The sequence below is a fragment of the Ptychodera flava genome, chromosome 7 (genome assembly GCF_041260155.1).
Source record: "Ptychodera flava strain L36383 chromosome 7, AS_Pfla_20210202, whole genome shotgun sequence".
Taxonomy (NCBI): domain Eukaryota; kingdom Metazoa; phylum Hemichordata; class Enteropneusta; family Ptychoderidae; genus Ptychodera; species Ptychodera flava.
In genome coordinates, this window is record NC_091934.1 from 2,077,841 (window position 1) to 2,105,645 (window position 27,805).

General features: G+C 36.6%; 1 protein-coding gene across 1 annotated transcript in view; it reads left to right on the top strand.

Moving 5' to 3' along the window:
• The first annotated feature begins 13,184 nt into the window (after nt 1-13,184).
• The window catches only part of LOC139136552 (phosphatidylinositol 4,5-bisphosphate 3-kinase catalytic subunit beta isoform-like), a 46,771-nt gene continuing 32,150 nt past the window's right edge, over nt 13,185-27,805 (top strand). Inside the window, exons 1-4 of the mRNA XM_070704284.1 lie at nt 13,185-13,311; nt 21,382-21,532; nt 22,348-22,576; nt 27,390-27,622. Coding sequence (XP_070560385.1) covers nt 21,389-21,532; nt 22,348-22,576; nt 27,390-27,622 — 606 coding nt within the window. The 5' untranslated portion in view covers nt 13,185-13,311; nt 21,382-21,388. The remainder of the gene's footprint in view (nt 13,312-21,381; nt 21,533-22,347; nt 22,577-27,389; nt 27,623-27,805) is intronic.

The following is a 27,805-nucleotide window of genomic DNA, read 5'->3' on the forward strand; positions in this document are numbered from 1 at the left end:
CAGCTAAACGGCAGAACCTACTGTCTTAGTATTTGGTGTACAGGTGCACCTTGGGGTGGAGATGTGAATTTGTTCAAATGAACTTGTCAGTGTCAAAAATATGCAAATGAGGGGGAAAAAAGGTAAAACCCTGCAAATTGCTAAAACTCTGTAACCGTTGGTCAGATAGGGTTGAAACTTGGTGTGCAGGTTTCTTTAGGTATTCTAAAGCAGGTGTGTAAAAGTTAGGATGAAATTTGCATGTTTCTATTTTTCATGTAATTTTTTCAGTTTTTAGTCAAAAAATGTTTAACTCTGAAAAAACTCATCTGATTGCTCTGAAAGTTGGTATACATGTTCCTCAGGATGACATCAGTCAAGTGTATACAAGTTGAATTGAAATTTTTATATTTGTAATTTTTGGGTAATTTTCCGAATTTTTGGTCAAAATTTTTTTTATTCAAGAATAACTAATCTGATAGCTTTGATATTTGGTATACAGGTTACTAAGGTTGATCCAAATCAGTTTGATGAATATCGTGAAGATATCTTGAATTTTATATTTTTGCTGAATTTTTTGGTTATTTTTCTCATTTTAAGTAAAATTTCTTCTTCTCTGAAACCGCTAGCCCAATTCCTCTCAAATTTTGATTGGATGTTTGCAAGGTTGTTACCCTTCTAATCGTTGAAATTACGACAAAATTGGAAATATTACTGTTTTGGGGCAATTTTTGTTATTTTTGGTCAAAAACTCGTAAAAAATATTTTCATTTTAAAGCCCCTGGACAGACGGCTTTTATATTTGGTGTACAGATGTCCAGGGATGACAATAGTTAGATATGTGGAAATTGTCCTGAAATATACAAATTTGTATTTTTAAGACAATTGTGTCATATTTGGTCAAGAAAACTCGTTCTCAAAATTACTTGTCTGATAGCTTTGTAATTTGGTACAAAAGTCCCGAGGGATGTTATTAGATAAATTTTCTGCTCAAAGTGTTGGGAAACCCCCAAATATTTATATTTTAGGTAATTTTCTTTTGTGACCTTAAATGACCTACATCAACCCAGGATTTGTTGTGAGACAGTTTTGAAGGCTGTGAACATAATTTTGTCTTGTTTAATATCAATTTGTAGTAAAATTTGATCCTGAAAACAGAGCTGACGTAAATGTTTTCATTGTGAACTAATTTTTGCAACTTTCGCATGTAAGACACACAAGAACTGTTGAGAAATTTGGATCCAGGATAATTCCAGATGTCATAATCCCCCCCCCCCCCCCTGGAAGGAAATTCACTATCTGTAACTGATTTAAGTGCTGTTTACATTTGAATGATAGCACTCATAGCATTAATTAAAACATCCCCAAAGTTGTAAATATACTGCCAGCTGGTCTTATGTAAACATAGTCAACCAAGGGATGGAACATTTGATATTCAGGAGGGGGTAGGGGATAGAAGATTGATGAGGTAGCATTCCTTTTTAAAAGATCCCTTTTATATTTTTTCCTACTCTTTTTTCCCCACTCTCCCACCTTTTCTTTTTGTCAAGCTTCTCTGGCTAATTTTTTGTTGACATTTGCTTATGTATGTAGGATCTGCTTGTCCCATTGCTATAGAAATTGAAATTGATATGCATGATCCTATAAGATGACCTCCAGTACCTAAGTTGCAGACCTTACTTGCTTTTGTCATTCTTGTTTTTCTGGTTGATCCAAGGTACCCATCCTGGTATGTACCAATTCTGATAAAATGTGAGCGACACCGTATAATTGTGGTATTTTTTTCTTTCCACATTAGGTTGCCAGTTTTTTTTTCATAAGTCATCTAAGGCAGTTTTTTTTTTCCATAATATCTGCTGTGACTTTTTTTCTGAAAATCTTCCAGACCCTCCCCCAAGGATATCAAATGGTCCACCCCTTACTAATTTGAGATTGCAATGGAAGGATAGATGGCGGGCGGAATAGCTGGCATGGTAGCTGCAATCTATCCTCCCCAGCCACCGATTCTACCATTGCCACCTATTCTACCATTGCCACCTATTCTACCATTGTCACCTATTCTACCTTTGTCACCTATTCTACCAGTGCTATATATCTCCCTACAATTTAATCATTTAATGGAAGGATAGATGGCAGGTGTAATAGCTGGCGTACTAGCTGCCATCTATCCTCCCCTGCCACCTATCTTTCCATTACCATCTATTGCCACCCATTCTACCCCTGCTATGTATCGATCTCCCTAAAATTTACTCGAAGCACCTAATTTCTTTGATCATTATCACAAACGATCTGTGAAATGGTGATAAAAAACCGTTTTCACATACTGTCGCTATGGAATGATAGATTGAATGGGGTCCTACATTTGCATAACAATTACCACAACACGCACATTTATATATTCAAATGAGAAATGTCAGGATAGATGGCAGCAGGATAGATAGCAGAACACCTGTTCCCACAGGCGTTATGTTCACTGAGTAGTTTGTAAAAGTGTAGTTTATGCTACGTTCCGTTGTTCTGTTCTGTGATAAGGCTACAGAACAGAATGTCAGAACGTGGCACAATCTACACTTTTACAAACTACCCAGTCAACATAACGCCTGTTATACTCTTGGGAGAGTATAAGCCGTGCTGTATGCAAAAATCAACATGAGCTGCAATGCCTCTGCAGACTGAAGATGTATATTACACTTTGAGGGACTTCAAAATTATTTTGAGTTGGAGAGGGTTACTAATAATAATAATAATAATAATAATAATATTTTTATTGCTTGCTTGTAAATATAGGATTTATATCACATTTGTGGCAATAAAAGTGTGATATAAAAATAAGTTAAAATTTTCTTCAATAAAGATAAAGTATTACAGTATAATAAAAGTAGCTAATAATAAATATAACTAGGTATTTCTTTGTTTATATAATCTGCAAGTTGTTCATTAAAAGATAACTCTTGTTTTGTTAGTAGAGAAATAAGCTGATGTTCAGTATCGTCATTTGGGAAATTGATTTTACTGAAAAAGTACTTTCCTTGGACTTTGTATTTCTGACAGACTAATAAAAAGTGTGTTTCATCTTCAATACTGTTGGTGTTACACTGAGTGTCTCCCTTTTTCAATTGCTAGATCATGATTGCTAATGCGAAGTTTGGTGAGCAATTTTCTTTTCTCACCTTGTAACTGTGTTAAGTAGGGTTCTAATCTAAAATTATGTTTTATTTTGGCATACATTCTTAGTTTACTATTTTCATCAGTGATCAAATTTTTCCAAAAGACTTCATAATTGTTTGTTAAATTTGTATTCATTAAACCAGTTATAACTTTGTGGTGTTTAAGTGATGGAGCTTTATCAAGGAGAAAGTCCATTCCATTGTCTTTAATTCAAGCACTTAAACAGTTAAACCAGGATCTATTGTTAGTGTTGTTTACCATTTGCTCCAGAAAAGCTTCTTTAGCAAGATTACAATGTGGCAGTTGTACGATATGAAGCCAGTGTTTAACAATATTAAGTTTGATCTCAAGTAGAAGTGGGAATTGTCCTAGTTCACCCCTCACAGCGGCATTACAAGCTTGCCTATTACACTGTAAAATGTTCTTACAAAATTTGAGGTGAGTTTTTTCAATTGCTGATTTATCCCACTTCTTGTAATCCATGAAATCTTGTACCCAAATCTCTGAGCCATACAGTAAAACAGGTTTAATGAAAACATTGAATAGATGTAGGGAAAATTTTATCTTTTTGTTGTGCAATAAAACCCTTTTTAAACTATACAAAGATTTTGCTGCTTTATCAGCCAAATTCGTAATTGTGTCACTAAAACTACCATTTGATTTAATTGTCAGTCCTAAGTATGTATAGCTTTTAACAGATTTGATGCATGTACTACCATAGTGAAATAAGTGTTTATCTACCAAAGGAGATTTACTAAAATCAATTGCTTGGGTTTTCTGTAAATTAACATCAAGTTTCTAATTGGAGCAAAATGTGTGTAGTGTATTTGACTCCCTCTGCAAACCTTCTTTTGAAGTAGAGATTAAGACTAGGTCATCGGCGTAAAATAACGAGTTAACTGGGGTATTATTCAACACTGGTGGTTGAGTATTTACTTTGTCTAGATTTGTTTTCAAGTCATTGACATATAAATTGAAAAGACTAGGACTTAGAACACAGCCCTGTAAAGTTTACTCCTTTTTCAACTTTCAGGCTGGGCGAGATAAAATTATTTGTTTTGATGTGTATTTTTGTGTTGGTGTACATGTGTTTGATAAGTCTGTATAATTTGCCATTAATGTTATTTTTGAGAAGTTTATGGAAAAGACCAGCTCTCCATACCGAGTCGAAAGCCTTAGCAAAGTCAACAAAACAAACATAAATGTTCTGCTTATTGTTAATATATTTATGTATTATTGTCTTCAGGGTAAATATGTGATCTATTGTGCGATGGTTTTTGCGAAATCCAGCTTGATTATTATGTATAATATGATTGCCATCTAAAAAACTATTTAGCCTTTCATTTAGAATGTAAGAAAAAACTTTTCCTACACAACTTCCGACAGAAATGCCGAAATGACAGAAATGTTACTTGAAAAATCTGAGAAAAGCAGAGATTCTCATACATTTGTTTGTGAATTCAGTCTTATAGGGCTTGTTGACTACATGATCATTTTTTTAAATGCTATAAATTTATATAAAAAAAAACGCGTTTAAACAAAGCATGATGCTCCTTCCTTACTTGCAGATTTCCCTTTGATTTTTCTTTCGGGGCCCAATCCCGGATATCTGCACTCTCAGTCAGAGCCCCGTTTGTTGGGGCCGCACGCACGCGCACTTCCGTCTGAGAGACAGCGAGCAAGGGTAATTAGCAAGGGTGCGTGCGCCGCGCTGGTCCAGATACATTCTGATCTGACGTCAGCAAATTTCCAGCATAAACAAGCTCCAGTGTGGCGCACTACATGGGTGGTATTACAGATCACATGACGGGAAGTTGTTTGCACATTGTCTGGGGATCTCATTAGAATATCCCACCAGATGGACCTACTTCGGGTTAAAGTAGCAAACACGTTTTGTTACGGCAAATTAAGGTTATTGCTTTGATTTTATTGTCTAACAGAAATTAATTTTAGAGTAATTAGTAGCCATAACAAATCTCGCAAAGCTTGAACTTAGTATTATTATCTCACCGTGGAGATTGTTTAGGCGCCATTAGAGTCTTTATATGGAGGTTAGAAATCTCTCAGAAGTGGATGCGTGTGCGTGTGAATTCGCCTGGGGCTCCGTCTATGTCATTGATCGCTAGATGTTAGGCTGATCTGCATATGTGATTGGTGTCCCTGTAAATTGTCCGTACATCGCATCCACATACCATCGGTCTCTCCCGAAGCCTTGCGCTCGGTCGTAGAGTCTGTCTCTTCTACTGTCATCACAACCGCCTGAGTGTGTGTAGTGTGACCTGGGTATATTTGGGCATCTCTCTCCACTACTACAGCTGTCTTCTGTGTAGGCTTTACTCACAGTCCTGCCTGCGGCCCGCCGGGGGGAGCGTGTACCTGCTTGGCCTGATTCCTGACGCATTCATTACGGCGTTGCTCGGTGCAATCTGCCATTTTTTGTCACTTGTTCCTGGAGTATGTGGGACTTACCTGCTATATGTTAATATTTTGCCACGTTTTCCTAAAGAATTTGACAAAGATCGTTTACATGGACTGTGTAACGAACTGACCAGGGGAGTTTCACTTAGAGGAGAGCGTAGAAAGAATCTTTCAATCTAGTTCCCCTGTATGACGTACACACTCTGATCGCATTCACCATATGTCACATTTTTCATATGAAAACAGAACGCAAATCATCGCGTTCACACCACTCAAACATTCACAAATCACAGACTTGAACCACAGGCGTAGGCCTAGGTGGACTGGGTAGTCTTTTAATAGTTTAATCGAGATATGCTACGTTTATATACGACTTTCTAATGACACAGGCAAGTCTACGTATCAGCACAGTCGTTTGGAGAGCTATTCAGCGCTGGGACTATTCGCCCCATAGACGAGTGTGCAGAAGCGAGAACACACTCGTCTATGGGGCGAATAGTCCCAGCGCTGAATAGCTCTCCAAACGACTGTGGTATCAGGACATCGGAACGTACCTAGCCTAGAATCCTATTCGTCTGCTTGCGGTACGTATAGGATTCTAGGCTAGAACGTACTATATGACGTCTGTGCTTGAAATCTAACCATTTAGGAAGAGCGACATGGTCTGAGATAAGGGGAGGGGGCGAGGGAGAATAGCTGAATATCAGACCCAATATACACTGTTATATAAAGTTTGAACGTCATGCAATATAGTATCTTAATCTGCAATCCTAAACTATTCAAAAGAATACCGATTCATCATTTGCTGGAAGAGCATTGCTTAAAAAGTTACATCATTGAAGACAATATCAAATAATAATAAAATATAATAATAATATTTTATTGCTTGCTTGTAAATATAGGATTTACATCACATTTATGGCAATAAAAGTGTAATCCTAATATAAGTTCAAATTTTCTTCAATAAAGATAAAGTAATACAGTATAATAATAGTAGCTAATAATAAATATAACTAGGTATTTCTTTGTTTATATAAAGTAAAAATATAATCTGCAAGTTGTTCATTAAAAGATAACTCTTGTTTTGTTAGTAGAGAAATAAGCTGATTTTCAGTTGTATCATTTGTGAAATTGCTTTTACCGAAAAAGTTCTTTCCTTGGACTTTGCTTTTCTGACAGACTAATAAAAAGTGTGTATCATCTTCAATACTGTTGGTATTACACTGATTGCAGTATCTCTCAGTAATTGGGGTTTTTGGAACAGTGTGTCTCCCTTTTTCAATTGCTGGATCATGATTGCTAATGTGAAGTTTGGTGAGTAATTTTCTTTTCTCACCTTGTAACTGTGTTAAGTAGGGTTCTAATCTAAAATTATGTTTTATTTTGGCGTACATTCTTGTTTACTATTTTCATCAGTGATCAAATTTTTCCAAAAGACTTCATAATTATTTGTTAAATTTGGTTTCATTAATCCAGTTATAACTTTGTGGATATATTTGGTTGAGAGTATAATGAGAGTGTGCATGTTACATTGGTGCCTGTCTGTCAATTGACATCACCTTGTATCTCAAACACACATATAGTAATCAGGAAGTAGCATGCATCACTGGTCGTCAGTCGTCCCATTGCCAGACATTACAGCCTACTTCTATGGGTGGCTGGTCCGCATGGCTCATGTATCACATTCATGAGTTGGAAAATGATTGTTTTGAGGAAGAGGATGTGAAACTTTCCACATATCACTGAAAGAGCATTCGGTACATCATTTTTGTTTCATTCTGAGTGACAGCGATTCAGTTTCTCATCTCCAGGAATAAAGTCTATCTGATTAGTAGTTTATGTGCATTTACCCATTATCATCAACAGTGTTGATGTGACCCTGAATTTCAATTTTATCAAGGACAAAGAATGCCCTCTGAATAAATTTTGTGCTACCACCACAAACCAATTTCACTGTCTTTGCACAATTAAATTATTACTTTGTGACTTTGTGTAAGTTGCAGATGTAAAAGCGTGGTTGCTTTTTGAAATTTATTGCAGCATTCTATCATGGAAATTGTTATGGCTCTAAATTAGGTAATTTCATCAATATCGTCTTTCCAGTTCCAAGTTGAAAACTGTGTTTGTTACACAGTGTCCATTACAGCTTTTTGATCAAAGGTACAATGTTTTTGTGGCAGGCTGACAAAACATTTCATTAAGATAATTTACTTTTTATGTACTTCAGTTTTATTACTTTTTATGAAATACTTTTTCAAAATGATACTGGTATCAATCCATGTTACATAACAGCCAGTCAAATTTCCAATTTATGCATTCAATTAGAAAATAGAAAACAGACTTATAATCAGTTTTGAAATGTTTTCACTGTGTTGACAAAGTTTTGCTTTTGCTTTTTGAAATGGACAAGTTTTCCCCATGACAAATTTTTATCACCTCTTAAAATTGAAAAATATGTTAACAACCCTTATAGGAAGGTACTGCTAATCAGAGTTTTGCCTGACTAGCTTCATTGAATATGAAAATCTTATTTATTTTTCAAAACACTGTTAGTCAAATTCCTATTTGCCTCGTATAACTCTTCAACAGTCTTTCATCTAATTGCATTTCAGTGTTGTCCTTAATTATGTTGAATTTTTTCATTTTATACGATTTCTCCCTAATAAGCAGCAACAGCTTTGGTACCGAGGGTTACTGAATCAAACATAAAAATTTATAAAAAACTTTGCATTTTTAATCATTCTGCTAATTTTCTGAAGTGGGCAGAACTTTCCAATACCATGCAAACTTACATCCTTGTTCACCACACCATACTTAATGTGAGCATGTTAATGTAGTGAAGGTTATAAACTGAATCTACCACTGCCAGGTCATCAGGAGCACAATTCTTATGAAAATTGATGTAAAGAATAATTTACATGTAAGTTCTTTCCAGTGTTGAATATCTTGACCTTGCATCATGTCATTTAAAGAGATGATAACTTCCTGTTTTAACTTCCTGTTTCAAAATAAAATTATTCAAATTCATTTTGTGAAATATGTAACTTTTAATATTATATGGGCTTAGCCATAGGTGAGGATTAGAAATGTTATTTCCATCTGACGATGCACAGTCAATGTGTACATGGTCAATAATAGTATTGATTCATGATTGGTGATAAGAAAGATTTTTGTTTCTTTACAAGTGCTCAAAAAACATGGTGGCGCCAGTGAATTCAGTTGAGTACACTTCTGGTTGCTTGCATAGTGTATTATGAACCTGCACATGCATATAGTCAGTAAGCCGCTGGTGCAACTATTAAATTGTATTTGAAACAGTATAATCAGTATGTAAAAGATATGATCGCAACAATAAAAGAATACGCCAGTGTAACTTTAGCTATTGATAACGTCGGCCCTGAGACCAGGGAACTTTATGTTGACCCTAGACCACCTCCTGATTGGGACAAAATTGGTCTGATGCTAGGCAGATGCTTTATAGCATTCAGACAGTTTTTATAACACCAACGTAAAAGCTATGTCAGTGTAGCAGTGGTGTAACTTTGTCTGTGTGAACAGGGTAACGATCATCAGTATCCAGCAGAACTATATTGGAGTGACACAGGGTTCCATTAATTTTTGGTCTTGTTTACTTTGGGAAACAACCTTCAGTTTCACAAGTATGCAGCTGACAACCAGCTTTATCTTTCATTTTCTGATCATGACTTTCCCATTGCTGTGCCATCAATCGAGACCTGCATTCTTGATATCAAAGAATGGATGACTCAAAATAAGCTGCAGCTAAATGACAACAAAACTGAAGTCCAATCTTATTTGTCCCAAATTCAACCAAGCACCTATAACCATTGACAGAGTCAACATTGGTTCTACTTTAATATCATTCCTGTTTCATCAGCTTCAAAATTTGGCGTCATCTATCAGTCTACAGTCATCTTTGCTGCATAAATGGATCCATATGACAGTACATTCCACCTGTCAAACTTCAATACATGCAACATTATCTGCCAAAGTCGACTACTGTAACTCCCCTGTGTAACTTCTTTATGGACTCCCACATAATACTGTCTACTACAACAAGCTCAGAATGCTGCATTTACTCTTCCACTTCATGATAAAATTTGGCTGTTAATTTTTCCACAACCAGACACCAGCAAACATAAATGATCTGTTCCAGCATAATACACCCACTTGTTCACTCACACCTTGAAATCTGAAACTGTTGACAGCTACAACTATAAATGCATCACCTATGGAACACGTGCCTTTTCTTATGCTGCTCCTAAGGGAACTGTCACTATTTATGGCCTGGGGGTAGGGGGTTTGAGGAATGTAGGGGGTCACTCAAAAAATTGAAAACTTCAAGGGGGGGGGTTGCTCAAAATGTGAAGAGGAAGAAGGGGGAGGTTACTCAATTTTTTGAGCAAAATCAATTGAAATACCTCTCAGATTGCTCCATCTCACAGTCACACATCAATTTCTCAAAATTTTAAATGCGGGAGGAGGGGCACCCCCTCTCATGTTCTCCCCATTGGGTGCTTTAACAGTTTTACTAGTAAAAGACAAATTGAAAACACCTCTCAGATTGCATCATTGCATACATCAATTTCTCAAATTTTTCACTTGATCTAGGACAAAACTGAACTGTTGTGAATTAATCCTTCATTATCACAAAAACATATATTTTACTTGACTTCAGTTCAATAACCATTGTGACATTAGAAGGTCACATGCATATGCTTTGGTCTCCAATCTCACGCAAACTGAGAACTGTTGTTTAACAAATTGTATTGTCATTGTTTAGTTGTTGAATATTGTGACTCAAAAACTGATCATGCAAAAAATCTAATAAAAATATCTGTGTTCAATGTCATTTTCAAACAGTTTTACCAAGTGCAAAATAAATTGAAACACCTCTCAGATTGGACCATTATACACACATTTATTCAAGTTCTCAAAATTTTCGATTAGAGGGGAGGACCCCATATTGTGATCTCCCCTTCGGATGTTCTAATGGTTTTACTCAGTGAAAAAAACAAATTAAAAACACCTCTCAGGTTGCACAAGACTGCCACACCATTGCACACATCAATTTCTCAAAATTTCCATGCAAGAAAGGGGACAGCCCCCTCTGACACTTTCCCCCCTCAACCTCTCGCATCTTCTTCCCCTTGTACTTTCTGCCCAGTCAAATATCCTGGTGGAAACCCTGTCATGATACCCATCCAAATTAAACAATACTATATGGTTGGATACTGGTTATAGCCTAAGCTTTTATATCTGTGTTTTCAATTGCTGTCACTGTGCGTTTCATTTTGTTGATTTCACCTTTTTCAATCGATGTGAGATAACCAACAATAATCTAGTGAGTGGGGTACACCAGGATTTGAAAGGTATTTGCTATTGCTGTACATGTATCTTGTAATATTTACAAATGTTGATATTTAACTTTTCTAAGTGGGGGGTTTCAGTCAAAATTTCTGAGTTTAAGGGGTGGGTTATTCAAAATTATTATGGTTGGCAAGGAGGGGGGGGGGTTACTTGAAATTTTGGCGTTTCCGATGAAATTCCTCTGACCTCCCCAGTCCGTAAATAATGACGGCTCCCTAAACTTTGGACCTCACTCCCACTTGACATTAGGAATTCAACCAGCTTGGAAACTTTCAAACTAAAAATAAAAACCCATCTTCACACCAGAGCGTAAAGTGTGATCTAGCCATCGTGTCACAGAGCAAAACGCTGTTTTGTATTTTTGTGCTATGTAAACTTTTACTTATTGATTGATTAATTTTTAGCTCTATCATCAATGTAGCAAGGTGAATAAAATGTGCTGTTGTGATAGACCTTAAGGGATGATATATATAAGAATGGAGCAAAATGAATAATTTAATCATTTATTCCTTTCATTTCCATCAGAGAAATTGCTCCCAAAAACAAGTACAGGGATATGCTGATTTATGATTTGCTAACGAAGTGCAAGCAATGTAAGAATCAAGTACCTGTGAAATTGTAATTGATATTTAGGGGGATTATGCCTTCACACATATCAAGTTAGATATCACAATCACTCATCTCATGCTCAGCATCTTCATAGAAGAGCTCCATGAGCACACTAAGGAAAACTAGAAATTGCATTAATATGAGAGATGAACACAATACTGCACAGAGTTTTAAATAGTGAGAAAAACTACAATCCAAAATATATGAAAAGGAGTATTTTTCTAAGATAATCAATGTTTAGTGTACTTTGCTAATTGATACTGCATGACTGCATTTTTACCAACTTCTCATAATGTTTATGGATTAAAAACCCGTTCATTTCAAAAAGAATGAAAAGAAAATGCCTAATCAACACAATAAAATGTTAAAAAATGTATTATTAGCCTAATTTCTATTTTTTATTTGAATGAATAAACTGGTAAATTGACAGGCTGCAGTACCATGGATTTTCTATCCTGATGAGAAAGTAATTTTAGTTTTCATTTTCTTGAGACAGAATTACTTATGGTAAATCAACTATTTTTATTTTTATTTTAAGTCTTATGTCACCAGTTTGACAAATAAGTATGAAATGTTATATATGTAAAACAAATGAATGAATGTTTTCATCTAAATTTGGGTTAATCCAAGAAGGGAATTACTAGTGTAATGACATGGATCTAAAAGGAAAACTTATTTTATGAGAGACCAAAGGAAAAGAAATTTAGAAGTGTCAAACAAATTTATCTGATCATAACAATGCTAAGATATAAAACATTATTTTGCTGATATACAGTGTAGCATTACCCATAATGCATTGTTTACAACTTCAGAAAATGTGAGTACTCTTCTAGACACACAAACAGCGATGATTGTTCCCAGTGGATTTGTTAGAACATAATTTATTTTCAAGTTTACAGATGGAATGTTTCCTCCTCCCTAGGTCAGTCCTGAAAAATCCTCCAAACTTCAAGAAATAAATTATGCAAAGTTCTCAGCTTGTTAGCCTTTCATGTCTCTGATTGAATGAGTTTTCAAAATATATTATATTCTTACTCACAATCTGTAGTCACACGTTTTATCTGTGCCACTATAATTTTACCTCACAAGGAAGGAGGCAAAATACCCTCCCAAGGTCCTGAAAGCCTTTTTTGGGAGAATTTTTTGTGGCACCACTTCAATAAAATCAAATTTTACCCAGATTGGAACAATATTTCATCTCTTTGAACCTGTTTGTTTTCTTTAAAAAACTATTCATGGTTGTAGAACAAAGATCTTGAGAGGGAATACTGCAGCTCGATCTATGATACCGATCTAACATAAACTTATAGTTATAGACATCAATCGTGACTCCATGGTGACGTTGGTCTGTGTCATCGATGTCCGTGTCTCTTGAACTCCCGCGGTTCACATGGTAAGAACGTTTTAGTTACCCATATATTCATCCGCCAAGTTGTTTACCAACCCAAAACTCACTAATTTTGCGAAATTTTGGAATTGATACATTTATATTATCGTGCTTAAGCGAAAATAATTGAATTCACCCCAAAAGTGTTTGGACAGAATCCATCAAATCCGTGATAGCGACAGAACTTGTTTGTTTACTGGCCTTGACGCGTTGGGTTATATACAGTGTCTGGGGTGTTGTGTGGTTAGTTTGGGTCGCGTAAAGGCGATCATTTCCGCGTTCACACGTTTCCATCGAAAAATGCTATAAAGCGAGTGATCTGAGCTCAATATTTTCCAAGCCAGTGTATCAGAAATCTATAGGTAAGTATCGATCTTTTGTTCGTCGCTTTTGGTATTTATCTGATGCCGTACATTTCTCCACCTCCTTAAGCTATCCACTCACTCATTGCCTACTGTACCTTCATTCACGGTTCTTCCCTGACTCAATACACTTTTTTGAATGTGATGTGGGATCCGAGTCGTTGATTATGTATTCACTGCCGGCATTGCTGTTCCGATTTGTCATTTTCATCGACCAGAAAGCTATATAACGTAGACACATTATTTATTTTGTGTTGAGAAGAGCTAGTGCTCGTTCGTTCCAGTATATAGAAATATTTTCAGTTCGTTGGGCATAGGGTTGGACCTGGCAGAAGAGAGCTGAAGCTGTTTGTATCGTGCGAATATACAGGGGTCAAATAACAAGATAGTGAGGTCGTTCGAACGCTAAGCGTGTTTCGTGCTATTTTTTCGCTTCGAATAAGAACAACGCATAGCTATTACCTTGACTACATATTTATTTGTCACAATGAAACAGGAGATCCTTGTTTTCGAAATTTTCGTACGAAAATGATCCACCTGTTTCCTGTCGCTGGTCAGTGGCACACATTATACTCGTGACCGGGTCAAAGGGCATATTCTGCTGGAGACGTGATCAGACTTCGAGGTAAACAACTAAAGTTACAGACGCCCCGTGAATTTTAAATATCCTTGAAAATCGCGACCATCTTTAAGGAGAAATAAATTAGGCAATGAACAATTCAATTTATTCCGTGCACTGTTACAAAAACAGTCCAAATGACCGTGGATATGAGAATCTGGTGTCGAAAATTTAGTACATTGTACGTAGCAGGGGGAAGTACAGTTGTTTTTGTACAACAGGGAAACAAAAAAAAACCTAGATAATTGAGGAAGTAGATGTCATACCTACAAGTGGCTTCTTGTTTCGTATTTTGATCATATTCCACATGTTTGTACAATCTTTTACAGGCATTTTTGTGTCGCATTGCAATAAGGTAAACAACACTTTCAATCTATAGGCTAATAGGGCAAATGTTTCTTTGAAAAGTACAGTTTTGTTCAATCAGGGAAAGGCATAGTGTTTTCACAGTCCCTGAATGGCCTGTGTGGTGTTTCTAACTGTGGTTTCAGCTAAACAATTGGATTGTCTTCAGTTTATGGTACATGATTAATGCTTTTGTTTGTAGAATTTAACAGTGTGGCAATAGAAGAAGTGACATTCAATTTCGGGCCTTACAAATTGATGAGAAAAAAGTCACTTTTTTAAGTGATTTGAAATTTAGAACAGAACTGATATCAGTAACCCTAATTTACAGTGACCATCATCATAGGGAGTTGTCCTCCTGTGTAGAGTTACTCTGTAACTTCAGCAAAATTTGGTAATAGGCAAACTATCAGCTGTTACCGTATTCCCTCTCTCAATGCATAAAAAATTGCAGCCTGTGTTGAGATGTCCATAACTAGATAAATGTAAATGTACTCATATGGTCTTCAACAATCAACCACCCTACAAATGTTTCTCTTCTGAAACGTAGATCACCTCCAATGATTTGAAATTCAATTGTTGTGTATTATCTTTAAGCACACAACAGATAAAACAGTGTTGTCAGAAGATGACACCACTAGTGTATCGATGAATTTATAAAATACAAAATATAAGTAATTAAGTTTCAGAGTATTTAAGGCACTCAGTTACTAAATTCTTTTAATACAGTGAAGTTCATTCAGTGCATGGCTTTTGCTGCTTTTCAGCTCCCATTTGCCATACATTTAGCAACTATAGAGGTACAGTGCTTTTATTCAGTTCATTTGTGTGAATCTAGATAAAATTTCTAAATCTTTGCCTCAAAGAAGTAGTAGTTGTAAATTTTCATAATTAGATGAGGACCAAAGCTTTCCCAGCCCAATGGACTCAATTTATCTATCACCTGAAGAAAGTTCAAATATATCACAAGAGAGGAAGTGCGGCCTAAAAATGCAATGCTCTTTGAGAAGTAAAGTTTTTAGCTTTTTTGTATAAAGTGCCTTTTCTCAAAAACAAAGTGCCATTTCAATAAACCTCTCGGCATTCCAAATAATTGCCTGATACACTGTATATTTAAGCTTATTTTCCGACATACTATTGTGATCAATGTTATCTTCAAACATACTCCTAATATCATCATAAAGACTGCAGTCGAAGGACTGAATTTCACTGTCAACAGCCTGTCAACAGGTCACAAAATACACTGTCATTCATTACTTCTCCTCTATCCCTGCATCTTCCAGTTTCTATCTGTAGAGACAATATGCCATACTAGCATTGTGCTCTCCAGGAGTGTTGACTGCAAAAGAGATTCATTGCAACATATTGTTCTAGCCTGTCTATAGTCATTTTTAAATCATCTACACATGCAGAGCTTAGTCTTATTATTAACAGTTTCATTGCAATATGATATAGAGTTGTTGTGAAAGTCAATTGTAAAATATGTGGCATTATTATCTAAAGCTGCAGTTTACTAGTTCTATTCATGAATAAAATACACCAAACTCATAACATATTTACACTTTACAGGTAAAATTGATACAGTTCAAGTGTTGATCATGATTTTTAGCTACTACCGGTATAGACTATAGTCTATAGAAGCTACAGGTATCCGTCCAGCGTCAGTTTGTATGTATGTATGTATGTATGTATGTATGTATGTATGTCCGTTTGTGAGGCGTCCATCCACTCAAATGTCTTGAGAACTGCAATACCTACTGATTTGATGTTGTATAGATGAAAAATATAATTTTGAGAAACTCTTTTTTTTTAATTTTTTGATATTGTTGAAAATTTGTAAATTGGCCCCAAAAAAGGTGTTTCTGGTAAAAAATCTTTTTCTTCATAACCGCTGGTCAGACAGCTTTGTTATTTCGTATACAGGTCCCTAGGGATACCCTAACTTAGATTTCTTCAAATTGTGATGAAATACGCAAATCTATATTTTTAAGGAATTTTTTGGTCATTTTTGGTCAAAACTTAAGTTAATCAAAACCGCTCGTCTGACAGCTTTGATATTTGGTGTACAGATTCCTACAGATGAACTAAATATGATATATTGAATATATGACAAAATCTGCAATTTTGTATTTTTGTGCAATTTTTGCCACTTTTGGTCAAAAAATATGTTTTTCTCAAAAACTACTTGTCTGATGCCTTTGATATTTGGTATACAGGTTCCTAGGGGTTGTCTTAGTGTGATATATTGAAATTTGATGAAATCTTCAATTTTTGTATTTTTGGGTCAATTTTTGCCATTTTTGGTCAAAATATTTGTTTCTCAAAAGTTACTCATCTGATAGCTTTGATATTTGGTATACAGGTTCCCAGGCTTTATCTTAATGTGATATATTGAAATTGTGATGAAATCATGAATTTTGTATTTTTGCAGCTAATTTTGCCATTTTTGGTCAGGCCATCCTGAAATGAGCTATCAAAGATATCCACCTTCTTCATCAATACATGTGTCACAAAAAGTTATTCTCTACATAATACAGCAGAGCTCTGTCAACTGTTGGGCCGCTTGTTTTTTCAAAACCGCTGGTCAGACAGCTTCAATATTTGGTTTACAGGTCCCCAAGGTGACCTTAGTGAGATAATTTCATACAGTCAGGAAATAGTTAATTTTGTATTTATGTCTATAGTAGCTTCAGGGACTTTGGCCCTAGGTTTACAGCTTGTTTTAGGCTGCTTCTGTATTTAAAGTAACATGAATACACTGAGTGCTGCTGTGTACATGTAGGTCTGAAAACAAGACAACATTATATTTTTATTGGAAAGTGACTAAACATAATGTAAAGAAACATTTTTATGCATACTCAGGTTTTAAATCTTGCACTGTTGTTGTAATGTTTTTAAAGTCTTTGAAATCAAAAGACTGTAGGTTCTTTGCCCTTGATTTACCTTTTTTGTGATTTGTTAAAGGGCTGGTGAAAAGTAAAAATGAATTTTTTATTGCTTGTTTATTTTGATGAATAAAATGGTCAGAAAAAGATCTGCATTGGAATTTTTCAAAACTGCGCTCCCAGTTCCGAATAAAGGCCCTAGCGACGCCCTTGGCAACAAAGATACAAATCTTCGGTACACTTCGGCAAATGTCGGGTATGACGTTATTTACAGCACATTGACCGCCGGCGATATATGCACGTCAGTGCTTTTGTGTGCATTCTCGAAATCCATCGTAAAAAGCTGTGACAGCGCCTAAGCGTTGTGTCGCTGTGCATTGTTCTCATTCAGTATCAAAATTGTTTTAATGACCAAAGGATGAAGATCTGGCCAGAAAATGGACCAAATTTGTGAAAGCAAAGCGGGTTAATTTTACTCCTGTAGCCAAGCGCTGGCTCTGCATGGCAGGGCTTTGTGTTACCGGCGTTATACGGGGAGGCCGTAATAACAGGTATTTTATACAAAGGCACAGACTTATTCTACCTGCAACTTAAAACTGATAGTGATTTTGTAGCTCATTCTTTGCTATTTTTCATAGTATTTGGTAGCCGGTATCAGACAGTTCGTGTTTGTGTCGGCTACATAGACGATCTGCCCGGCGTTTTTAAAACAGACCCTGCCATGCAAAGCTAGCCAGGCGCGTACATTTACTTCGCTACACACACTTCACTGACGATTGTTTTCACGAAATACGATCATGAATTTTCCAGAAGGCAAGCCGTAATTTATAAGATTATCAATAAAACTAGTGATTGGCCAGACTATTTTGGTGTTGTAGTTCTACCCCACGAGTTCTACATAACCGAAGATGTCGAATGACTCAGACGACTGCAGTGCTTGCTTTCCAAGCATTTCTATGTGGCCAAACCATGTGTTGCGCAATCGATCGTCTGATGTACGTAGGGGTCATACCGTTCACACTTGACGATGTATTCAGTGTAGAAGTTAGAACAACAACAGACCTATAAAGCTTACATTGCCGAAGAAATAGCTCTGTGAAAAATATCAGAAATTTACGGTTGAATTTAAAAACGTGTGCGGTACAACGATTCATCGAAAAAACGTATGTGCCGTTGGCTTGTGTAGCTCGGCAAGGCGTGACCTTTGACAGTCGGTCAATCAACGTTTACAGATCGATGGGAATAATATAAAGTGAGATACTGAGTCATGATAATGGAGACCACAATTTTCCACGTCTTATATGGGCTCTGAATCTCACGTCAAAACTATGTCAAAGATTAGAAGTTTTCAGGCGTACATGATTCGAAAACACCGCAGCTCGCGCACTGTCTTGCAACAGATCATACAATGATACACAGGTACATTTCCACAGGTTTCTAGCTGTTTCGGCACTTGTAGGTTTTAGCCCAAATTGTTTCGGCCGGTAATGTTCACAACCCCGGTTTGTTCGGCGATGACAGCCTTGCCTTTTCGGCCTTTATTAGCGGCGCAGCCCATATCGTTTTGTCAGGACTGACATGGAAGACAGTACGATACCACGGCGCGGCGGTACCAGAAGAGTTCTACCTCTATGGATAATATACGGACAGTGCCAGTGGGCGTTAAATCAGTAGGACTAACATAACGGTGGAGCCAGCGAGCGTTTTGTCAGTATGACTGACACAATTTGATAGAGACCTACAGCTGCCATGTACAGCCCAAAATCTAGCTGTTGTTCGTCTTCTAACACTGTCTTGGTCGCGCTACTCGACAGAAGTCGCCGTCGTGTTCCATACATGTACAGATAGGCTGTGCTTTAAGTGACGTCACACTTCCGGGTTTGATTTTTTCGCGGGAAAATGTGACTAAGCTTCGGAAAACGCATTTTTTCCCCTGAAAATGCGCACTTAAACCATTTTTCCGCCGTAAATTTTTTGCTTGTGCCTTTCCATGTATTATTTAACGAGTGAAAATCACATTTTCAGCGATTTCATTTTTACTCTTCACCAGCCCTTTAAAGGGAACATCTGCATTACAATTTATAGTAGCATTAAGGAAAACTTGTAATATTTTGCAGTGTTTTTCTGTGTTGTTCTGGTTATTAATTTTCTAAGACTTTTAGTTGAGCCTGAAAATGAAACTTGTTTTGAACCATATAGATGAATTTTTAAAATGAAAAATAGATTCTTCATGTACACTGAATGTTCAAATACAACTGTGTTTTATTAATGCTGTTTTTTTAAAATTGTTCATTTTTTCTGTGCTGGCGTTTTTCACAGTTAATAAACTCTCAGCTGCTTCATTGTGACAAAGTCTCATTGTCAAATGGATTTCAGTCAATGACTTAATTCATATTTAGACAATACTAATGCAATACAGTATATTTTATATACTGTATTGACGTTCAGACTTTATAATGTACAGTGACTTGGAGTGACCAGTTACTTCAGTTCACCGAGATTATTTGTCAAACAAAGAATTTTGAAAACAATTGTCATAGGTGTAAATGCTTTTACTTTCATTATAATCATACCTTTCATGAATACTCAAAAATATTTTTCAACACATATTGAAAGCTCTTTAGGGAACATCTTTAAAAATCCACATGAATTTGTTACTGCAATATATTGAAAATATGATAAATTGGCTCTGTGCCAGTTATCTTACAGGGATGTTGTTTGTTGTGTTCTATTAATAGGCTATGGTTTACAGTGCGGTCACACTGTCTGTCACCACACTTAGTGCACTCTACATTTTGATTTGCATGGCTACACTCTTGAATGTTTATTTATAGACATTTTTTTTGTTCTGATTGATGGCATGTTCACACACACAAACATACACACACACACACACACACACACACACACACACATAACAGACATAGTATGTATAGCAACGTGAATTTTTCACTAAATATCATGCAATAAAAAAAAATCATTGAAGAAAAATCAAAAATTTTTTCAATACTTTTAGAAGTTGGTGTGTTGCCTGTATTGAGCAGTTTCATGTAGATATTTACTTCTTAGGAAAATATCAAAATATGTCACCATTAAACAGTTAAGGCATACTTAAACATTTGCTAGCCCCAACAACTCAGTGTTCTATGTATGGAAGTCAGAATACATGGTTATAGTAATTTGTGCATGATTAAAAAAATAGTAGCAGGCCTTAATTCAAAATCAAACACTCCATATTCCATGAAAGTAAAGTAGTAGTCTGAAAATGTACCAGCCAATGGTCTGTTAGCTCCCATTGGCCATGCATACATATTATAGCATTGGGAGTCTATGGAATAGCCATCATGTCTATATGTGTGTATTTAACAGAAACTCTACAATCCCACTTGGCTGTGGGTGAGCAAGTGTGAATACAATATTTACATTAGTTTACATATTTTAATGCAAAACATCCTGATTGATGACTTGACATGTTGTCACAACAGGTTCATAGATGTACTGTGTGGAAGAATAATACAAACATTACTATTGGGTGGACTACCTGGTCCTTGCATGTTGATGTTGTTGGATTCAAATTTTTAATCAGATGACATTTTTATAACAACCCAGACCTACAGCATAGGTAGATGTTTGCATATCATGTGTTTGTGAAACATCACTCTTAAATATAAATATTCCAATCTTGTTCTTAGAAAATAGCTTGCACATCATGCACATCATCAGAATTGAAACAAACAAGAATATTTCTCTTCATTGTCTCTTGGCTTAACTTGACTCTGCAACGTCATTGCTACATACATGTACATAGCATCATGTTTAATCCTTGGAAAAATTACTAGTATTACATGTGTTGCATTACTTTAAAGATTACTCCTAATAAATGAAATGGTGTTAGAATTTAATTGTTTACTTGTACATGTACAGAGTGCTAATTGTTGAATGACATCATCAGGGCTTGTTGGCTTCATGTATCTTGTTTACCATAATTCTTATATCTTTGTCAGAATTAGAGGCAAGTGTGAAAAATGTGTCTGTTGTCAGGTGATAAACCTTATTGTGAAACAAGAACAACAAGTCACACCAGTTGTCAACTATTCACTTTCAGTTTTGATAATAAAATTCTAAAGTACCTCACTGATGTATTTTGTATAGAAAGGATTACTGTAATTTCTGTAAATCTGCCAATCATGTAATATTTATTTTGTGTTGACATTTTGTCAGGTAAAAGATGCCACCAGGTTCCAGCTTTACTTTTGACATTTGGTCTCAGGAGGCCATAGAAGGTCCTGTAGTGGTAGACTGTTTGTTGCCCACTGGAGTCCTAGTCCCAGTGCCATGTGACAGAGATGCTACATTGGATCAAGTGAAAAAGGTATGCAGGTTTCTTTTGCTCATGCTAAATGCTGCTTTCCACTAATCATGGATGAAAATATTGAGTGTTTGATCACTAAGAAATGTGAATTTAATTTAGTTGTCAGATGCCTCCTGTTGAAAAAGTTATTTTCATTGAGTTCCATGAATCTTTGTTAATTTAATTACACTCTGAGTCTTGGTTCTTACATCCAGTAGTTTAGGGACAGCAAAGAGTAAGGAACTGCCAACAATCAAAATTAGATTCATTGGCAGTGATTCTGCTATTACCACATAAACACATCAGAAATATTAAAAGTTGATGTGATCTCAATAGGCCAAACCCGGAATTCGAATCGACCGCGGTACAAACAAAGCCATGTGCGCAAACGCACTTAGACGTACGTGTATTTCCATACGCGTTAGTACACATGTGGGCTTGTTTGTACCGGCATCACGTGATTATTTGGGCCTACTGAGTCTGTAGAACGCATCGCATCTTTTTTATTCTGGAGTAGAACCATTATCCAGTAATGTCCAAATTGCTGAATATCCATATTTATCCTAATTCCCTGTGAGCAGGTCCACAATCACTATTCGTAACAATTTCATGCCCAATGCCCATCACCAGTCCAAATATAGATGTTCAGTTTTGAAACATCAAATTATACCTCAGTATTTGTACTCGTAGAAGTTTGAGTTTGTACTGACTTGAATATGTCATTTTTGTGAAGACATCATGGACACAAAACAGATGTTCAATGAACTCTTATGTCGCTTTTCACAAGGCTTGCAGAAGGAGTTAATCTGACATGTACATGGTTTATTTCACACTAGGATCTGTGGAGTGAAGCTGCCAACTATCCACTGTTTTCCCGTCTTATGGATATGAAATCCTATGTATTCATGTGTATTAACCAAACAGCTGAATTAGAAGAGCTAATTGATGAAAAACGGCGGATATGTGATGTGAAACCATTCAGACCAGTCTTGAAGCTTGTAAATAAAGAAGGCAACAGAAAGGAACAGATTCTCAATTCACAAATTAGTGTGCTCATAGGCAAAGGTAAGTTTAGAAACTTATTCAATGTCATGACTCAATAGCTATCACTTTGACATGTTTCTGTGTCACACTAATATTTCACAAACTTCAAAAGTGGTGTTGTCATAAATCATAAATCTGACAGGAGGAGGAAATGTAAAGTTGATCTAGTCCTCAGGCAGCAAATTTACCAATTGTTGTAAAATTCAACTGAAATGAATTGCAAGGCTGTTGCTACCATTAGTACACACTCTTTGCTATAGATATTTGTAGTGAACACAGTAGGAAACAATGACAATGTTGACAAGAGCTGTACTTAACAGCTGGAAGTACATTTGTATCATTCAATATAACAGTTCGAATATGTTGCTTTCTTACACTTTACTTGAACACACAATCACAATGTGGTTCTGACTATCAGTTAAAATCCAATACACCATCCTGTTCAGGCGCATTCCTAAATGGGCAAGTTGTCAACTTGACCACGGCAATATAGAATTGGTGTTATAAAGGAGGAAATAATTATTCATTTGATATGAAGTTTATAATTTCAATACAGTGTAAATATTTACAAAAGATGTTACCGTAAAAACCCGATCAATTCGACCACCCTATCAATTTGACCACCCTATTTTTTTCACAAAACATAATTTTATTTGGGCCCTTTCAAATCGACCACCGACTAAAATTTGGACTTTCTCGATCTCTATTAATTCGACCGAATTACATACCCTTCAAAAACTTCCTTCAGTTGGTGAATGAACGATATTTCAAGACATCGAAAACCACCGTTACGAATACGATGAACCACGGGTCAGACAAAAAGGCAGAAATGAGAACAACAAAGGGCTTTGTAAACGGCTTTCAGATTGGTTTTCATTGGGTCACATGATTATTTTCGCTGAGTATGAAACCTCAGTGATTTATAGTGAGCTGGATCTCAGTCGCCCTCTTCCAAAATCTGCGTGAAGTTTCAGCGTGTGTGAAGTACCAACCCTCTAGTCTCTGGTTTTGTCACTATTTTCTCACCTTAATATCGAAGAAAGTAAGAATAAATTACCTACTTTCTCCCTTTCTTATTGTCTTTTCCGAATTCTTACCATCCCGTGTCGATTGAAATTTACAGACTCTTTCTGTGTGTGAATCAATATCCCTTCCTAATTGGACAGATATTATGTTCTAAACCACATGTTGCTTGTTCCTAAAACACATAGACAGATTTGCCCCGTGCACTAAAAGGACGAGTTTGCGAAATCTTTTGCGAACGCTGAAAAAATTGCTGAGGAAAAATCGATGTTACATGTCAGTAAGTATGGCCGCCGCCGCCGCGCCGTGCGTTCTTACCGACTGGGAACAGAGCCCGGGGAACAGAGTAATATTTTCAAACGCAAATGGGGACAGTGTCAAGGAAAGAGTAAGATGACGACTTATTTTTTCAAGCTGAAGGAATTGCTCTTTCTGGCTGTTTTAATGACTCAATCGAATATTTTTGTACCCAATTAATAAATCATAGACAATCTCAATTCTCGGTTTCTGGCAATTTTTGTCGACCGATAAGTCTTTTCATCTTCAATATTCCATTCTAATTTCACCTATATAATATCCTAACCTCCTGTGACTTTCCTTCTAAACGTTGATTTGCCTTGTGCACCAAAAGAGATGCTCTATTTTATGCCAAACGATGAAAAGATCCCTGAAGAAATAACCATGTGTCAGTCAGTACGCCGACGGCAGGCGAAACCCGGACGGCCATACCGATTGGGGACAGAGCAGAGTAGGTCGAAACGCAAACGGGGTGTTATTAGGCCTATAGGAAAGGCGGTGACTTATTTTAAAGCTGAATAAAGTGCTGTCTCTGGTTGTACTGTGTAAGTCTGTCGATCGAAATATATATTTTGTTCCCAGTTGATTAATCATGGGGGATGGCAGTCTCGATCTCCCCTTTATGGTTCGATATTTACTGACTCGTTCCTTCTCATTTTTGTCAATCGATGAAAGCATTTTCGTCTTCCTTATTCAATCTTACTTTGACCGATGTGATATCCTGACCTACAGTGTCATTAGTTTTGACCAACGTACAAAGACGTTGCCCATGCGCCCGGTTGACGAGATATTTTGCAAAACGGTGAAGAAATATTATTTATTTATTAGCCGTGTTCACAATAATGACACTGGCTCAGAAAGAAAGAGAAGGACAAGAAAATGTATAACACTGAAATATTTGAACACGTACGGCCGTACTGCATGGGGGCCCGGGAGACATCGATATCAGTCTTTCCGGACTGTTTACATGTAGCTTAGGGGATATCAAAGGAGATGAATCAGTTGGTTGAATAAAACAAAAGTTTTCAGACATATTTTATGTCAATGTTGTAAACGTTGGACTTTTGATTCGATTGAGAAACCAGAATCACTTAAGAGAGATGTCTGTATTAAACACGGACGCACAATTCGGAATAGTTTGTTGTGCTACTGCCGGTCTCAGTCGTGGTGTCTCTCTCCCATAAAATTTCAAAGCTATAGGCCTACACTTGTCGTTTCGATTCACAGGTAGCAGTACACCGATGACCAGATATTAAAACAAGTCTGAGCAATTTTACGCCGTGAACGTCCTTGAACCTATGGACGTGCCCATTGTTTTACTGCGCCCATTAGCGTGTAAACCCCTGCTCGTTCCCAGCAGAGTACTTTTTTAAAGTTCTGTACATCAGTGAACACTTTGTGTATAAGCCCTAAACCTAGTTTAATTCAATTATGGAAAGGTATTAGTAAAGAATAAAGGGTCGTTACAGTTGCTAAAATTGCGAGAAAAATGGCACGTTTTTCCAGTACTTTTACAGTTCTGTGCTTTCCATCCCCGTTACTCAAATAGAATAGTCCTATTCACAAGCGCTATTGTTTTAAATCACGTCCAGGATGTGCTGTTGATTTTCATTCTTTCGTGCAATTTCATTTGTTTGAAGCAATTATCCTTTCATTGACTGCTCTGTGGGACTCTTCTGGATATGTGTTTTGGATAAAAAGAACTCGACAGTGAAAGACATAAACTTCGACGGTGATAGGTATACAATATCGGTTCGATGTGCGAAGATATACAGATTACAAGTTATTTTAGAAGTTCTCAAAACCAGTAAAAATATTTCTGCGCGCCACTTATTGATCGTGTCTTCATGTGAACGTCCTTGAATCCGTGACCATGACCATTGTTTTTGAAGTGTTCGACGGTCGATGATTGGTAGATTAATATGTTACTGAACTATCATGTGTTTGTTAGCATGGTTAGGTAATAGACGGTGTAGTCTGTAGAGGCGATACGGCGAAATTCCAAGGCCCAAGAGAGCATGTGACGTACATCGCATGCTTTCTTACAACGAACGAGCCGTCGGTTTCAATAGCTACGTGAAATCCGGCCTCACCGATGTCCCTGTCCTGATTCTGAGAACAACTTTCAAGCTGCGAGTTGAGGTTCAGATGTCCGATTTTTTCATATTCAAAAGATATTGATTCACAGCGAACGCCCGTCTTGTTTTTAGCACATGAGGGCAATTGAAAATTCAAAGCCAAATAGCCAGTGGGAAAAAATTCCACCGGACGACTCGCTCTCACCAGCGGTCGCAATGAAGTCGGTATCATTGCTCCGCTATGTTTACTGTTAGTTGTACGGCCAGTTTAAAGTCACAGATTTTTCTTCACGGCAAAATTCATATAATTGCCATACCGGGAAGTTCCCTGTGCAATATGTCTTATGTCAATTTGGCAGCAAAAGCGTCACGGACATTCGATTGATGGTGATGCACTTTCTCCAGGCCGTGACATGTCACCAGTTACGAACTTTACCGGTTTTCGATACGAAATATGCAATATATTATCAGCATTGTTCACGTTGTGTTTTGAGTCTGATATCGAATATAACAGGAAAAAACTAACGATTTGAGAGACGATAGAGACCATGCCCGATACGGAAAATTGACATCAACTACTTGCATTGAGCAGTGACCTGAAACTTCAGACTTATATATAAATGTCGACAATATAAAATATCGAAATACCGGAGAGGGAGAGAGAGAGGTTTACGCTGTCGTGTTTTGATTATACTGTTTCGGATATGACTTCGGTATAGACGATACACAGACATCGAAAATGTGCACCTACTTTCCAGAAATTCGACTTATCTTATAATAAGAGTAGAATAAATATAAAAGTGTTGGTTGAAGTAAATCTTCAGATGTTGGTTTTCCAAAGTTAGACAATACTTACAGAAATATGGTCATTATAGTCTTCTCTTAAAAACTATTATCTTCAACACCACGTTTCTTATGATCGGTGATGTCATTTTTTATTATTTTTACAAACTTTCAATGCATCAAACGCCATTAGACTATCTCATCTGCCTGTCAGGGAGTTACTATATATTTCCAAGGGCTGGCACACGATGTCAACTTACGCGTCGTCCGTCGAGCGGCCGGTGGCAGTGTCATAGATCGCTCCGTCTGTAATCGCGGCCACTTTGATTTTGATGTGACACCCAGGTGCGTTTGAGGTTTTTTGTTACCTAATTTGTCGACCTCAAAAAATTCCACAGTCCATGCTTTGAAGCAGTCTCAACATGGCAAACATGTCTCGCGTAAATTTCATCCTCGTCGTTCCATTTAATTCGACCACTAAATTATTTCGGCAGTTTTAATTTCCTAATAAATCGACGATTTTGAAATCGTAATTATTTTTTTCTGGTCGAATTGATTGGGTTTTTACGGTACATCAATTTAGTTATTTTACTGTAGCTGTAAACCTGTGCTTGATTTTTACAAAATATTTCTCTATTTCTTTTACTACCAAGGTCTTCATGAATTTGATGCCATAAAAGACCCTGAAGTAGATGATTTTCGGAAAAATATGCGTTTTCTAGCTGAACAGATAGCCATAGAGAGATCAACCCAGACATGGGAGGAAAGAGCTATGTACCTTTATCCTCCTGAAATAGAGCCATCAGTAGAATTACCAGAGCATATCCGGGAAGCCTTTCGCAGCAATCAACATAATGTTGTCAATATCAAATTTGATGGCATGGGGGTAAGCTAATTAGTTTCTCCGAAGTCATCACTACTAGGATAACTTATAGTGACTTGATTCTATCTCATCAGAAATTTGTAGTCAGTAAGCATGTACTACTGCAAAAATGTTTAACATTATCTTTCTCTTGTAATCAATGTATTTAAGAATGTTGCATGTTCAAGTACATTTTTGCCCAATTCA